The 15,935-nt window shown below is 40.2% G+C and overlaps 2 gene segments (V, D, J or C); both read left to right on the plus strand.

Moving 5' to 3' along the window:
* The window catches only part of LOC122114103, a 353,243-nt gene extending 339,606 nt beyond the window's left edge, over positions 1-13,637 (plus strand). Inside the window, 3 exon segments of the V gene segment in view lie at positions 8,044-8,322; positions 10,258-10,382; positions 13,420-13,637. Coding sequence covers positions 8,044-8,322; positions 10,258-10,343 — 365 coding nt within the window.
* Positions 4,555-5,539, plus strand: LOC122114112. The segment is given in 2 exon segments: positions 4,555-4,614; positions 5,004-5,539. Coding segments are annotated over 2 exon segments (399 nt in total).
* Positions 13,638-15,935: the final 2,298 nt, after the last annotated feature.

Genomic DNA, 15,935 nt, shown 5'->3' on the forward strand with positions numbered 1-15,935 from the left:
TGTGCTGGTAGCTTTAGTGTGGCCTTGTTTGTGATCATTTGGGTAAATGCCCAAAAGTGGGATTGCTGGTTCATTGGGGAGCTCTATGTGGAGTCTTTTGAGGAACCTCCATACCAGCAAAGGACATTTATCAAGGATTGATTCATGTTCCCTGAGATATGTGTCTTGGAGAGTCTGTAACAGTGAGTGAGGTGATGTGAGGTCCCTGAGTCTGTAGCAAGTCCTGTAGTGCTAGTGTCTTGAAGAGATGTGGCCCTGGATGGCTCTGTCTCTGTCTCTGTCACAGGCATCAATGTCCTTGTGAGGACATTACGAGAAAGTGAACAGTCAGGAAGAGCGTCTAAAACAGATGACACTCTAGACTTCCTGGCTTCCAGAACTTTGATTTTAAAACTATTCTGTAAATTTGTCTACCAGCGCAAGATATCTGTGTGCTCCATGGCCGTGCAGGGAAACTAAGTCACCAAACCAGCTATCCCTGAGCAAGATCAGCCTCAGGAATTGACATGTAGTTTGGACATATAGTTGCAGACTTGCTTCTCTTCTTCCTGCTGCTGCAACCATTGTGAGGAAGCAGGACTCAGGTTCCATTCTCAGTGACCTTGAATTCAAGAAAGTTTCCTAGCAGTTGAAGGTGTAAGCCAGCTTAGTTTTTGGATCAGAATCAGAAAAGTATCAACTAAATGGGATGCATTACTGATATTGTTTGTATATGTACATGTATTTTTTTCTTTTGTAAGGGGCCGAGAAGATCCTTTTTATCCTATCATTCTTTTCTCTAGATGGCCCTCAGCACAGACTTTATAATGCCTCTCCTGACTTGTAAATAGCATATCTACATACTCTGGGGAGTCAGGGTTGTGCTATTACTTTGGATTCACAAAGCAAAGAGAAGTCTATGTAAGTAAAATAAAGAACTATATGTATGTATACATTTGTGCATTTTGTTTATTTTTATTATAGTAGTTTTCATTGTAGAAATGCTTCATCTCCTTGTTTACACTTACATATTCTTATTTTTGAAGAAATAATTTCATAATTTCAGTTTTCCACATTTACTATGATGTTGATAATAGTTTTGCCACCTATATCTTTTATTAGGCTGAGGTATTTTTTTCTATCCATAGTCACTTGAAAGATTTTTATCAATCGCTTTTCTCCAATCCATGGCAACATTTCAACTTATTATCTTTTTATATTTTCTGCTGCTTCTCTGCGTCCAACTTGCCAAGAACAATGACCACTACTGAGCCTCTACTACTGCACCACACCTAAGAAGAGGAGACCATCACTTGGTATGCAGTTGAGGGCAAATGGCCAGCAAGACTGATCAGCAACTTCACAATGTTCCAATCCTGAGAATGAAACTCTTCCATGCCTGGTTGTGTGTCATGGGACTGTGGTTCCTGAAGCTGTACTTTGTCCTGTTTTGAGAGGTAGTAATTCAAATCCTGGTGTTCTACAAGGCTTATGTATCTACAAGAGGCCAGTGAAAATGGTTCATGCCTGAAAACCTACCTACACAGAAGGCTGAGATCTGCTGATCTCAGTTTAAAGCCAGCCCAGGAAAGGAAAGTGCAAGAGACACTTTCCTCCAGTTAACCAACAAAAGGGTAGAAATGGAGATGTGGCTCAGGTGGAAGAGTGCTGACATTGAGTAATAAAGCTCAGGGCCATAGATCAGACCCTGAGTCCAAGTCCAAAGACACACACACACACACACACACACACACACACACAAACACACACACACACACACACACAAAGTATAAGAATGCACAAAAATTAAGTCATATATTAGTCTTCTTATGGTTGCACATCCTTAGTTTGGGGGGGGAAATCAGAGGATAAGATTTCAGTATTTCTTTTGAGCTATATCAATTATAACTCCTATACAGGCTGAAGTTACAACCTATTGGGTAATTACCTGTGTTAGTCATCTCCCCTTCCATGTAACTGGCATTTAATTTCAGTTTGGAACTTTCTTCCAGTAATGGTATCTCAAAGAGTTTGCTCATTCTCTTTGCTTAAGCAAGCACCAAAAGAATAAAAGAAATAAGATATTTAGAAATAACATATTTACAAGATGATTTCTTTGTTGCTTTGTATGGTCCTTCTCCATGGTACAACTCCTGGTTTCACTCTATTTGATGTTGGTATAATTTGGGAGGGAAAGGGAAAAAACAAATCATTTAATTAGGGATACAAGTGGACCCATTTCAACAATGAGATCTACAAGTCATTATGTAGAAAACAAACTTTACAATTTTGGGCAGGGGCGGAGGGAGGAGGGTGGGGTGGTGGGATGGGGCGGGGGAGGATGGGAAGGGATGGGAAGGGGAAACAAAGGAGGAGGCTACAATGCTTGATAAGAAATGTACTCATTATCTTGCCCATGTAATTGTAACCCCTCCATACAGTATTTTCACAATAAAAAAAGAGAGAGAAAAAGAAATTGTTTAAATAGGGATTTTACAGGTGGACCCATTGCAATAATGAGATGTACAAAACATTATGTTGAAAAATGAAGTTTACAACTTTGGTGCTGGGGGTTTTGGGGGTAGGGAGGATGGGGAAAGGGAGGGGGGAGATGGGAAGGAATGGGAAGGAAAAAAAAGGAGGAGGCAACAACGCTTGATAAGAAATGTATGGTATTTTCCCAATAATAAACTTATTAAAAATAATATATACCACATATATGGTATATATGTGCACATCAGAGGGAAACCAGGAGGAGGACAGAGAGACAGAGGCAAACAGGGGACGACATACAACAGTGGGACCTATCAGCTGCACGGGACATTGATCATAACAAACTAAGCAACACAATGGCAGCAATGTGAGGGATGGAATGAGCAGGAAAGAGGGAACAGCTGACACTAAGCAAAAGGAAAGAAATGTATATATAACCCCATGTGGAAGAAATAACTGTATTGTCAAAGCCCATAGAATTAACAAATTTTATAAGCCACAATAAAGATAATTTGCCCCACCAAGGTTAGAATGGGTTTGTGACTATAAGTATCATTTACTTCGTGACTATAACAATCCTGTGAAATTTATGTAATCACTTAATCACAATAAAAATTCCTATAATAAATTTTAATAGAAGAAACTTTTTGTGTAACCCATAAGAAAATGTCACAAACAGTGGCCAAGAGCAACAGATATGTTATGTTCTTCAGGCTCTACATGGGGTAAGTGGAATATGAATTCCTCTGTACAACTCTGAACCAGCATTCAGTTACTTAGTAGATTCTGATGAACCTTAAGAGAAGACTTAATCTTGAGTGTTTCTTATACTGAGACATGAACACAGCTCTTGCTGGGTCCTGCTATGAGGTGTGGAGTCCTGGCTGTGGCTGCCCACATGGAATGCAGGCAGGACAAGGAGGGTCTACTACAGAGTTAATAACTTTTCCAGGATCAGACTCTGTAGAAAGATTAAAAATAGGTGTTGTAATAGTCTGACTACCTAACTGAATGTAACTGGTATTCTTGTTCATACTGTCTTATAGAAGAGAGAGAGAAATATTAAGAATGCTGCTGTTAATCTGAAGAGTTAAGCTGAAGAAGTGTAATCCCATATTTACTGATTGTGAAAATGACTGTGTAAATTTAGTTTTCTCTGCCATATTTCTCTTTCATTTAGAAATGTTATTAATTAAGGAGAATTTTTTCCTCTGGGTTATTTTGTTTTGACATAAGTGATCATAAGGAACTTAATTTACTAGGCCCTCTATGAAGAAACTTTTTTTTTTTATCACTTGTAGGGATTGAACTCAGGACCTGGGTGCTGATCCTGAGCTCTTTTGCCCAAGGAAAACACTCTACCACTTTCAGCCACAGCACCACTTCCAATTTCTGAATGATTAATTGGAGATAAGAGTCACAAGGGGAAATTTCAGCCTGGACTGGCTTTGAACCATGTCCTCAGAACTCAGCCTCAAGAGTAGCTAGGATTACAGACATAAGCCACCAGAGTCTGTCTTATGAAGAACATCTCTACGAGTTGTTGATAACTTGCTAATCAAAAGTTAACTTTGTTTCAGTGATGCCAGATTAACTCGAGTAGGTATTTGATTTCCTTACCTAGATCAGACTACTGTAGTATTGGATAGAAGTCCTGAGAAACAATGGCAAATGAAGTCTGTGCACAGTATCTTTCTCTAGAATAACTAGAAGAGGGCCAATCAAACTAACCCTTCACCAAGACTCCCCTGGACACACATTTAAATTGAATTGGGCCTCTAGTGTTTCAAGTTGCAGGGTCAAGTACACCACATCCTTCCTGCAGATGCAGGCATCAGGGGAGAGGGGTCCTTCTACCCACTGCTGGAGCCAGCCTGGTATTTGTGGGTCTTTTCTCCAAACACAGAAGAAATTTAAGTCACTTTCTTCACCAGAGAGATGCCCTTGCCCTCTGCTTTGTTCTTCTCACACTGCTACACCCACCTGCTGATTTGCATAGTGCTCCCCAAGGAGGACTGTCCAGCCCTAGTTTGACATAAAGCCTCATCTTGACCTTGACTTCACTGATGAAATCTCCTGGATTCCCAGCTAAAATGAGGCTCTGTTCTTGTGTTCTGGGTCTTCTAATGCTCTGGATCACTGGTAAGGGCAGAGGGAGATGAGGATGGAAAAGGGGGTTGAGGGTGAGCCCTCAGGGCCACTGCTTCTTGTTTGTATTCTGTTCTTGGGTTAGATGCACAGAACTTGTCCTCTAGAATGAAGCAGGTGAAGTTAATTATATGAGAGTGATGGACATTCTAGATGGAACCAGGTCCTGAGCTTTGGTGACAACTATGACAACTTTGCATTGGGTCGTATACATGAGAACTAGAACCTCATTTATGCTTTTAAATATCTGTATATGTTTTGAAATATTGAATGGTTTTAGGATAGAAGGGAAACCATGAAAAGGATTGGAAATTAATATATAACCACAGAAAAAAAATATATATCACATATAACCTTGTACTTTGCATTTATATTAATTTCAGGGTCCAATGGTGATATTTTAATGACTCAGACTCCACTCTCCCTGGATGTCACCCTGGGAGAGACAGTCTCCCTCTCCTGCAAGTCAAGTCAGAGCCTCATAGATAGCGATGGAGATAGCCTTCTGTATTGGTTCCTTCAGCAGCCTGGCCAGTCTCCACAGCAATTGATCTATTGGGCTACCAACCGAGAATCTGGGGTCCCAGACAGATTCAGTGGCAGTGGGTCAGGCACAGATTTCACACTGCAAATCAGCAGGGTGGAGGCTGAAGATATTGGAGTTTATTACTGCATGCAAGGTATAGATACTCCTCCCACAGTGATACAGTCCTTAACAAAAACATCTCTGTAGGGCTTGGCCCAGCTGTCCTATTTCAAAGCTTGTCTGGAGAGCAGCATAGCACATTCTCTGAACTGAAGCAGTAGTCTGAGTTTGGAGGACTTGACAGAAGATGTCATACCAGAGACCTTGTCCAAGTGGGATCTTGGATTACTTCAGCATCCAGGGACTCACAGAACCAGAATTTATAATGTTACTGCAGAAGTCAATTTATCACTTATTACCAAATGTGAAAGACAAAGACAAAATCATCTACCAGCAGTATGCCATTTCTATAGTTTGGAGAGAATTACAGAGTCAAATCCCATGCAGAATGATTCAAGAAGCAGTAGCAGCTAGCAATTGAAGAATGAGTCACAAAGCTAGGCTTAAAAGTGAGATGGATTTTTGAAATAGGAATGTTACTGAATATCACCAAATAAATATAATATGTTGGTTAAATACAAAGAAAATTAATTATATGTCTCAGATATTAAAAGCTTTTTGCTTAATCAACTCATGATTCTGAAAGTCGCATTATTATCATTTTTAATTGTGAAAATACCATACATAGGGCTTACAATTACATGAGCAAGGTAATGAGTACATTTCTTATCAAGCATTGTTGCCACCTCCTTTGTTTTCCCCTACCATCCCTGCCCTTCCATCTCCACAACTACATTTCCCTCTCTCCTCCCTCACCCCACGCCTAAATTATAAAGTTCATTTTTTGACATGGTGTCATGTACATCTCATGGGTTAACCTGTATCCCAATTTGAACAATTTGTTTTTACCCTTTCGCTCCCCAAATTATACCAACATCAAATACAGTGAAAACAGGGGTTATACCATGGGGAGGGTCATACAAAGCTACAAGAAAATTACATGGTACCTGTTAAATACTTTAGAAACCATTGCAAGGAAGAAAAAAAAAAACACCTGTGTCCCTGTCTTGGGGTTCATTTCCCTGACCTTTTCTGCTTGTCTGACATATATACTAGTTATTGCAAATAAGGGAACCCATGGGAATTTTGTTTCTTTGGGCCTGGCTTACTTCACCTAATATATATTTTTCTAAGTCTTTCCATTTACTAACAAATGGGGCAATAACATTCTTTCTGGTGGAGGCATAAAATTCCATTTTGTATATATACCACATTTTCTTGATCCATTCATCTCCTGAGGGGCATCTGGATTGGTTCTGTATCTTAGGTAGGGTAAATAATGCTGTATCAAAAACATGTGCTGGTAGCTTTAGTATCCTCTACACAAGAGATCTTTATGTTTATGATTTCTACCTGATACCCAGGGCATAAGAGTCTTATAAACAAATAATTTTTTTAAATTTAATTTAATTTTTTTGTTGTGAAAATACTGTACAGAGGGATTACAATAACATGGGCAAGATAATGAGTACATTTCTTATCAAGCATTGTAGCCTCCTCCTTTGCTTCCCCTTCCCATCCCTCTCCACATCCCCCCACCCTTATTACACAAATTGTGAAGTGGTTGATCTCCACTCTCATATCCACTCTTCTTTCCTCCTGAAACATAGCCATTCCTAAAATGTCTTGGTCTCAAACCAAGGTATCAGGACGTTGTGTGCACCAGGAGTGGATGTTTATCAAAAGACAGGTCCACCTTCAAAGTTCCTCTAACTAAATGCAGGTAAATAGAAAGGCATGAGTTTTACAGTTTCATCATAGCTTACTTTGGCTTCAGAAGTATCATATTTCAGGCCTCAGATACATCATAATTGGGGTCGAAGTTTGTGAATCTCTCAAATCCAGATCCACATGCAGTTCATTTAGTGAAGGATGATGAAGAGAACTCTGACTTTGGCAGGGACTTTCCCTGTGTGTGAGCTTCTGACTTTGAGGAGCAGTGTTAATTTGTGTGCCTGCAGCAGCTGCTTGGACTTACAATGATGAGAGGTTGATTCACTGTCATGGCAATGCCCTGCTAGTGGCTCCCCAGATGTGACATCCTGCACTAGGGTGGACAGTGTCCTCACATGCTGGTCCTGATGTGGGAGCCTTCCTCATTGCGCTCTGCCTTCACTGTCTGTGGCAGTTTTTCCTTGCTTCCCATGCTAAGGATGTCTTCTCCATTCCTTGTGACTTCATTGCCTTGCTCACCCTTTACTGTGTTTCATTTCATCAAATCTGAACCTGCTGGGTCCGCAAGTTCTAGCCTAGTTACTAAAAAATGTTATTCTGAATTGGAAGAGAGGATAGCATAAGAACATGAAGGTTTAGGAAGCAGAAGAGACTGAAGTAGATGTGAGTTCTTGGTTTAGGGAATATCTTATCTTTAAGGGGGTCTTTTTGGGATATTGATAGGAGACAGGAATGTTACCTGAGAGATTTGGAGACTGCTAGCTCAGAAATTCATGAAGATCACCAAGCTATACATTTAGCCATGTCTTTTAAATCTTTCCAACCCTGCTGACTTTCATGTGCCCTGAGCACAGCCCACTGCCCTGAGAACTTCTTCAGAGGCTGCTCACACCCTATGCAGGAGAAGGTTCCACTCAACAAACAGCCTGGACATGAAGGCCCCTGCTCAGCTCCTGGGGCTCCTGATGCTCTGGCTCCCAGGTAAGGAAGAATAATGTGGAGATTACTCTTCTCATATTAACAGAGCAGCTGGAGGCTTCGTGGAAGTACTTGGATAATATCATTAATTCAATGATTAATTGTTTTAATGTTTCCAATGTCAGGTGCTCGTTGTGATGTCCAGTTGACCCAGTCACCATCCCTGTCTACATCTCTGGGAGAGAGAAGCACCATCACTTGCAAAGCCAGTCAGATCATTAGCAATTATTTACATTCTTACCAGCAGAGAGCAAGGAAAGCTCCAAAGCTCCTGATCTATTTTGCACCTACTTGGCAATCTGGGGTCCCATGGAGGTTCAGTGGATGTGGATCAGGCACAGAGTTCACTCTCAGCATCAGCAGCCTGCAGCCTGAAGATTTTGCCACTTACTACTGTCAGCAGGGTAATTAGTTACCTACCCCTGTGACACCAGTCATAACAAAAACCTCCCAGGGAAGCAGAAGTGAGAGCCTGGGCTGCCCCATATGCTTACCCTGGTGATTCCAACTGCTGACAGAGCATCTCAGATACAGCACCATTTTTAAGGTCACTGGAACCATTGGGAGATAGGTTCTGGAGTCAATTACATACCTTAACTGTCTGTCCTCCTGCTCATCCCAAGCAGCACACACCTGACACTGCCTCTTCTGTGACTTACAAAGAACACTGCTCTGGGGCTGGGAAGGTGGCTCAGTGGTAGAGCGCTTGCCTTGCATGCCTGAGGCCCTAGGTTCGATTCCTCAGCACCACATAAGCAAAAAGAAAAAAGCCGGAAGTGGCGCTGTGGCTCAAGTGGTATAGCACTAGCCTTGAGCTGAAGAGCTGAGGGACAGCACCCAGGCCCAGAGTCCAGGCCCCACGACCGGACACCCCCCCAAAAAAAAAAAAAAACAACAAAGAACACTGCTCTGTACTCATGTATGGTCTAGTCTCTCCTAAAATTCTGCAGTCAATCAGTAACGAAGCCATTCTATATATGTCAGGGCAGGTTTTTAAAGGCAAGGAAAAATACCTTGTGAAAAGCATTTTGAAAACTACTTTAAAAAAAAAAATAGTCGTTAAAATTTTTTAATTCAACTTTTGATTTCCATGGAATAATTTTATTTGAAGTACCATATGATGTTTGGGAATGCTAAATAATGTAATAAACAAGTGAGTTGAGTACCTTCAACATTTATCAACTTCCTGTCAGGGAATTTTATTTCCAGCAAATGTATTTTTTTAAATAATTTCAACTCTCATGTCAAAACATACAACATTTTAATCTAGTTCTCAGAAAATTTGATTTGATACTGAGTATCATATAATTGTTCTAAACTTTCCAAAGTAGAGTGGAAAAATAAGTTTTTAAACAACTGCAGGAAATATCAAGAAAAAATTAACTAATACTTTGTATCAGGTTTTGGAAGGTTTGAATATGTTTTTTTTTCTGGTGCTTGATTTTAGAAGTGTTATTCAGAGAGCAGATAACAAAAGCACCCTTGGCTTCTGGCCTAGTTCACATAAATCCAAACTGAAGCATGGAAATAAATATATGTGAATAAATAAAAAACCTTTAAGACACTTGTGGAGTCATGCACTAGGTACAGTTACATAGTGACCCATATTATACCTATATTTATCAGAGTAATCAGAAGTGACTTCCATATATCCTACAGACATACTGAGAGTCATAAGTTCACATTTAGTAATTAACATGCATTCTTACACATGGAAATGTATATGGAAGGGAGGAGCTGGATTGGGAGGGATGGTTCAGAATGATGAAAGGCTGATAGGTAAAGAAGAATTGCATTTATAACCTCATATGTTTAATGGAAATCATTTTATACAACTCCTTATAGATATTAAAAATAGAATTTAAGACGAGAGGTGTATCGAGTTCTCACTTGTCCACACTCTCACCTCTGTCCAAGTTCCTTGCATATTGTGGATCTATAGGATTGAGTCCCTTCCACCTTCCAATCTTATATGTGATTAGAAGATGTCCCATCTCATTCAGAATATAAACAGGAAAGCAGAGAGGGAGAGCAGTGCTGGGAAATGTATTTCCTGAAGAGACTGTGGTGATGGGAGCCCATAGTTGATGATCCAGTGAAGTCACCGCCTAACTCCCAGAATATATCCAGGAGGGCATTGCCCAAGACCAGATACACACATGACTCTTCCTATTAGCAACTTGTAACCATAGCAAGAGTTTCAGGAAGTCTCAGCTCATGGAAAATGAGATATTTTCATGAAATATGTAAGTGACCATTCTCAAACAGAAATATTTCTTGACAAAAAGGAAGCAAACACAACTAAACATGTATGTACTAGTATTTTCTTTCCTACTCAGAAGGTGTCCAGAATTCAGGATCATCAATAGCATCTCCGAGAGCATGTTACCAATACAATATTACAAATCCACTTCACATCTACTGAATGTTAATCTGCATTTCAGCAAGTTAACAAGTAATCTCGGTAAGGATTAAGAAGTTGTATTTTGTAGAAGAAAAGTATCTCAGGTAGAGAGATGCTTTTTACTCCTCAATTAGCCTATTATGAGCACTTCTATTTAAACCAAATTTATCTCTCTCTCTCTCTCACACACACACCCACACACCCACACACACACACACACACACACACGTGTGTGCATACACACAAACATGACACACCATTGTCAGTCCTTTTGTTTAACAAAGTAGCTGACCTAAACTCTGAATAAAGAAGAGTTTCTTTAAGTCATAGTTTTAGATGCAGAACATTCCTGATGCTGTATCTTCATCTGTCTTTACTCTGAAGACTCTCTTGCATGTGGTACAATATGTTGTGTTAATAAAGAGAGAACCAGTTGTAATTTGAGCTGGCCAAGCCTATGGTTTTCTTCATTTGATAGCAGGTGACTATTATGAGAACTGCCTCACTGCATGAGAGTATCTGTAACCCTCTGGTGAGCAGTGGGTATAATCTCCAATCCCATAATATAATCACTTCCCACAAGTCACCTCTTCCATTGGCCTGGTTCATCCATTGGGGCAGCAGTACAAACACCCTGCATGTGCTCTTCCTTCCCTCAGGTGAAGCAGAGACTAAAATCTCTGAGACAAATAAACAGAGACTGGTTAAATTAGATTGGGACTGGAGATATTTGGAGATTTTATGTTAATTTAAGATAATCAAAATTATATATATATATATATATATATATATATATATCATTTCAAGTAGTTACACAAAATGGTCTCACCTCAGTATGTCAATTAATAAGTACACCATATTTTGATCCTTTTACCCTTCCTGTACTCTCCTTTGATTAATTTGCTGTACAAATACATTGTGGAAGAATGACAAGGTATTTAGTGAATTTAAAAAACTGTTACATTTTGAGGAACCTCCATACTGCTTTCCAAAGTGGTTGAGCTCCCCTATGACCCAGCAATCCCACTTTTGGGCATTTACCCTAATGTTTACAAACAAGACCACACTAAAGCTACCAGCACAACTATGTTTATTGCAGCATTCTTTACCATAGCTAAGATATGGAACCAACCCAGATGCCCCTCAGTAGATGAATGGATCAAGAAAATGTGGTATATATACACAATGGAATTCTATGTCTCCATCAGAAAGAATGACATTGCCCCATTTGTTAGGAAATGGAAAAACTTGGAAAAAATTATATTAAGTGAAGTAAGCCAGGCCCAAAGAAACGTAGGTCCCATGGTTTCCCTTATTTGTAATATCTAGTATATGTATGAGTCAAGCGGAAAAGGTCAGATAATGTGGTCAGGAAAATGAACCCTTAGATGTGTATTTTAATGTTTTTTTCTTTCATGCATGTGTTTCTAACACATTTATAAGATTATCTCTTTGTTGCTTTGTATGTCCCTCCCCCACAGTATAACCCCTGCTTTCACTATATTTGATGTCAGTATAACTTGTGGAGGAGATGGGGAAAAACCAGTTGTTTAAGGATACAGGTGGATCTGTTGCAACAATGAGAAGTACAAGTTGTCATGTCCAAAACGAGCTTTACAACGTTGGTGCGGGGAGGGGGGGGGGGCGGGGGGGGGTGAAGGAGAAGGATTGGGATTAGGGGGGGAGAGGGGAGGCTGGAAAGGGATGTGAAGGGTAAACAAAGGAGGAGGCTGCAATGCTTGGTAAGAAATGTACGCATTATCCTTCCCATGTTACTGTAACTCCTCTGTACAGTATGTTCACAAATAAAATTAAATTAAATTAAAAAAAAAACTGTTACATTGAATTCATTCTTTCAAGTGTAATAATTTTTCCCATTACGTTAAAAGACCATTAGGGTACTTACAACCTGCAAGAGAAAATTTTGTTATCCTTGTCAATTCTATACCCTACATCTTAATATGAAGATCCTGGCAAATAGAGATGCAAGCATCCCTAAAAGATAACCTGGTAACTATGGTATGCCTCTTCATCTAGCTCAACTCTGTGCTTTTATTGGTGAACTCTTTTGAGAATCAGTGCTGCTGATGCTTGACACTGTGTCTTTCTCTAGATTAGATGAGGGAGGAATGGAGGACCTAGACACAATGTCCATTCCTTTCCTAGAGTGTCTCCTGGACATAAAGCTGAATATCATTGGGCCTCTGATGCTGTTTTAGGGTGGTGAGGTGATGTGCATCCTGTTTTTCCCTCAATTCCAGATATTATCAGTGGAGTCCTTCTTTCCATGCTAAAGGCATCATGGATTTTATTGGTTGACACCAAATATAGAATAGATCTGCTGCTACTTTGCTCAGAAGAGCAAGCCTTACCTCCCCTTGACTCTTCTCACACTGTTGCCCCAACCTGGCTATTTGCATACTGCTCCTTAAGGAAGGCCTTCCTTTCTAAGTCTGAGATAAAGGCTCAGATCAGAACTTGCCTTGACCTGTCAAAACTCCTCATTTCAGTCCTAAAAATGAAGTCCTTGTCTCAGCTCCTGTGGCTGTTAATGCTCTGGATCCCTGGTAACAGCAAAGGGGGATGAGAAATGAGAGTAGGGTGGCAGGGTGAGATCTGAGATTCCAGTTGTGCCCTATCCATGTGTTAGATGTGCAGGTCTTGTTAATCATGATGGAGTAAGTGAGATTTAGGTCTGCAGAAGGAGTGAAAACCTGTGTTTGGTGAGAATAATGAATTATGCCTAGAGCCCTATTTATGCTTAAAATTATCTCTATTTTTTCACTTTAATGAGCATGGAAGATAGGGAGATGCCTTTTCCTTTTTAATTAAATCATTTAAGAGCATTTCTACTCAAATACCCCATTTCTCTCTCTCCCCTTCCCACATAATCTGTATTAGTTCATTCGTAAAACAAGTTTCTTTTCATAAGCTCTGAGTAGTTTTTCTTAACTCACAATTTTAGATGCAAAATGTTTTTATATTATAAGTCAAACCATGTAATATTAATAATAGGTAATACATCAAAATAAAAATAAAAAGCATGTCTCTGTACGTTTGTGTATAACCTTGCACTTCTATCTTATTCTAATTTCAGGATCAAGTGGAGATGTTGTGGTGACCCAGACTCCACTCCCCTTGCTTGTCACCCTAGGAGAGCCAGCCTCCATCTCTTGCAGGTCTATTCAGAACTTTCTATATAGCAATGGAAACACATATTTGAAATGGTTCCTGCAGAAGCGAGGGCAGTCTCCACAACTCCTGATCTATGAGGTTTCCAACTGAGAATCTGGGATCTCAGAAAGATTCAGTGGCAGTGGGTCATGCACAGATTGCACATTGAAATGTAGCAGTGTGGAAACTGAGGATGCTGGGGTGTATTACTCCTTTCAAGCTACACATAATCCTCCCACAGTGATACATCCCTGAACTAGAACCTCTCCTCTGGCTGGGTGAGCAGCCCTCATGTGTTCCTGGTCTGGGAAGTAGCAGAGAAGATTGTCTGAATGACCTGAGGAGGAAGATATTGTGATCAATGTGACTGGGTGGACATGATATGATAATTGGATGACTTGGAAACTACTAAGAGCAGGAGAAAATCATGAAAGGATAAAGACCAGAGACTTTAGGTAAACAATGAGGTATCTAGTGAAAAAAAATGTGTCTCTTAAGTAGTACTATAGACAATGTGTGATATTAGCATCAAGTATCTTCTATGATTTTATTCCCTTCATAAGGAAACTTATAAAACTTCCATCATGCACATGGTTTTGGCCCATACATACAGTCTATGTTATGTTTTCTGTTCAGAAGCTGGAAGCCCAGTTGTACTTTGTCTAGCATCTTCTCTGTTTGTCCCCAAACCCTGTATAAATATCAAGCCCTTCACAGAGTTCTCCCACTTGTTCCTCATTGAATCAAGCTTGGGCTGATACAGTACTGGAATCTCCACAATGGTCTCTGGCCTTGTGTGCTCTGGGGCTCTGGCTCTATTTAAGACAGTGGAGTGTGATGAAGTCCTGTAATAGTGTTCAGAGGTCACAGAACTGAGACTGAGCCCTTGTATCTGTCTTGTATTCTGTCTTGTATCTGTGTCTAGATTCTATTGACAGTTTTATGGTCTGAAGCATTGTCTATCTTTTAGTGTCTCTAAGACAGAAAATCTCCATCACTTGATGGACCGAAATAATTTTGGAAGAGTCTGAATTTTTCTCACATGCTATGTCAACCTGGATGCAATACATCCTCCAGCTGGGTTCAGAGCTGTGGGATAGACCATTGATTTTCAAGTACCAGCATGGTTGTTCTAGTAATAAGGCTTGTGATCATGATCCTGAACTGGGCTGTCAGCCCATCAATGTAACTGTAAGAGGATCAGACACATGCATCCATGGGACCAGGCAGAAGCAGGCAAGCACAGGAGAAAGAATATTATAAGGTTTATTATAGAAGCCGTATTTCCCCCAAGTGGTAGCACATGGCCTCCATCACCATCCAGATAGCAAGAGGGTGTGAGGGATAGGAAGTGAGGTAAATGGGAGTTCAAGTGGGTCTGGGCAGAGAGAGGGAGGGGACAATGTATGGAGGGAACTCCAGGATGGGAGGAGGACCCAGTTCTGGGTGGAGCTAAGGAACAAAGCTGAGCACAACACTAACTGTAACTACACAGAAATATATTAAAACTAAATTTTTAGTCCTTTAGGGACCATAGGTACATTCCCAATTGTGATGAGGGAGGTGCTGAGTGAATTTGGTTTCCTTTTCAATTGAGATACATTTCTTTCCTTTGTAAAAAAAAAAAAAAAAAAAAGCTCCACAGTATCTTCTGTGAGAAAAAGAAGTGAGATTGCAATATGGTGTCAGAATGCAAATGTGGATTGAGGGAGAACAGCCCCTGTGTCCACAAAGCAGACAAATCCTAATGTGACCAACATGGGAATATAGTCAACACAAGCATTGCTGCAAGCCACGAGGCCAGACCTCTGGTTCTTGTAGGCAGGGCTGTGAGCCTCCTGCGGCTAGAGTGACAGGAGTAGCTGTCTTCTTTGTAGTTCATAGCCTGAAAATTGAGCCACAGATATGAGGGCCCCTCCAGAGGCTCTATCAGAGGTGGCATTACTGAGACTGCTAGGAGTTTGTTGCTTGAGGATTCCCAATAGTTTGTAATTCAGTATTCCAGCATGTAACATTTTCTGATTCTCAATAGTTTGTAATTCAGTATTCCAGAATGTAACATTTTCTGCTTCTTAGACTCAATATTTGAAGCCAAAATAATAACTAGTCCACCAGATAGCATCAATAAAGTTTCTTTTTTGTTGCTAATTATCATATTTTGACACTAGATTTGTTAGAGGAGGCCAATATGAACAACCTTCCAGGCCTTCACACTGAAATCAAACAAGAACAGGGAGACACTAATTCCTCCACCTGCACAGTCACATGGTACAATTGGAGGAAAAAGGACAATTTTCCTTCTGTGAATCAGTTTTTTGTTCTTCAGCGAAATTCATGTTATTCATGTTGTTCAGTGTTGTGTTGAAAACTAGCATAAACCTGGTTTCTCTAGGTGTATTTTTGTCCTCTGTGTTTACTTCACACTATTGGATATGTGTT

Source organism: Dipodomys spectabilis, unplaced genomic scaffold (assembly GCF_019054845.1).
Source record: "Dipodomys spectabilis isolate Male_0828 unplaced genomic scaffold, ASM1905484v1 ptg000106l, whole genome shotgun sequence".
NCBI lineage: Eukaryota > Metazoa > Chordata > Mammalia > Rodentia > Heteromyidae > Dipodomys > Dipodomys spectabilis.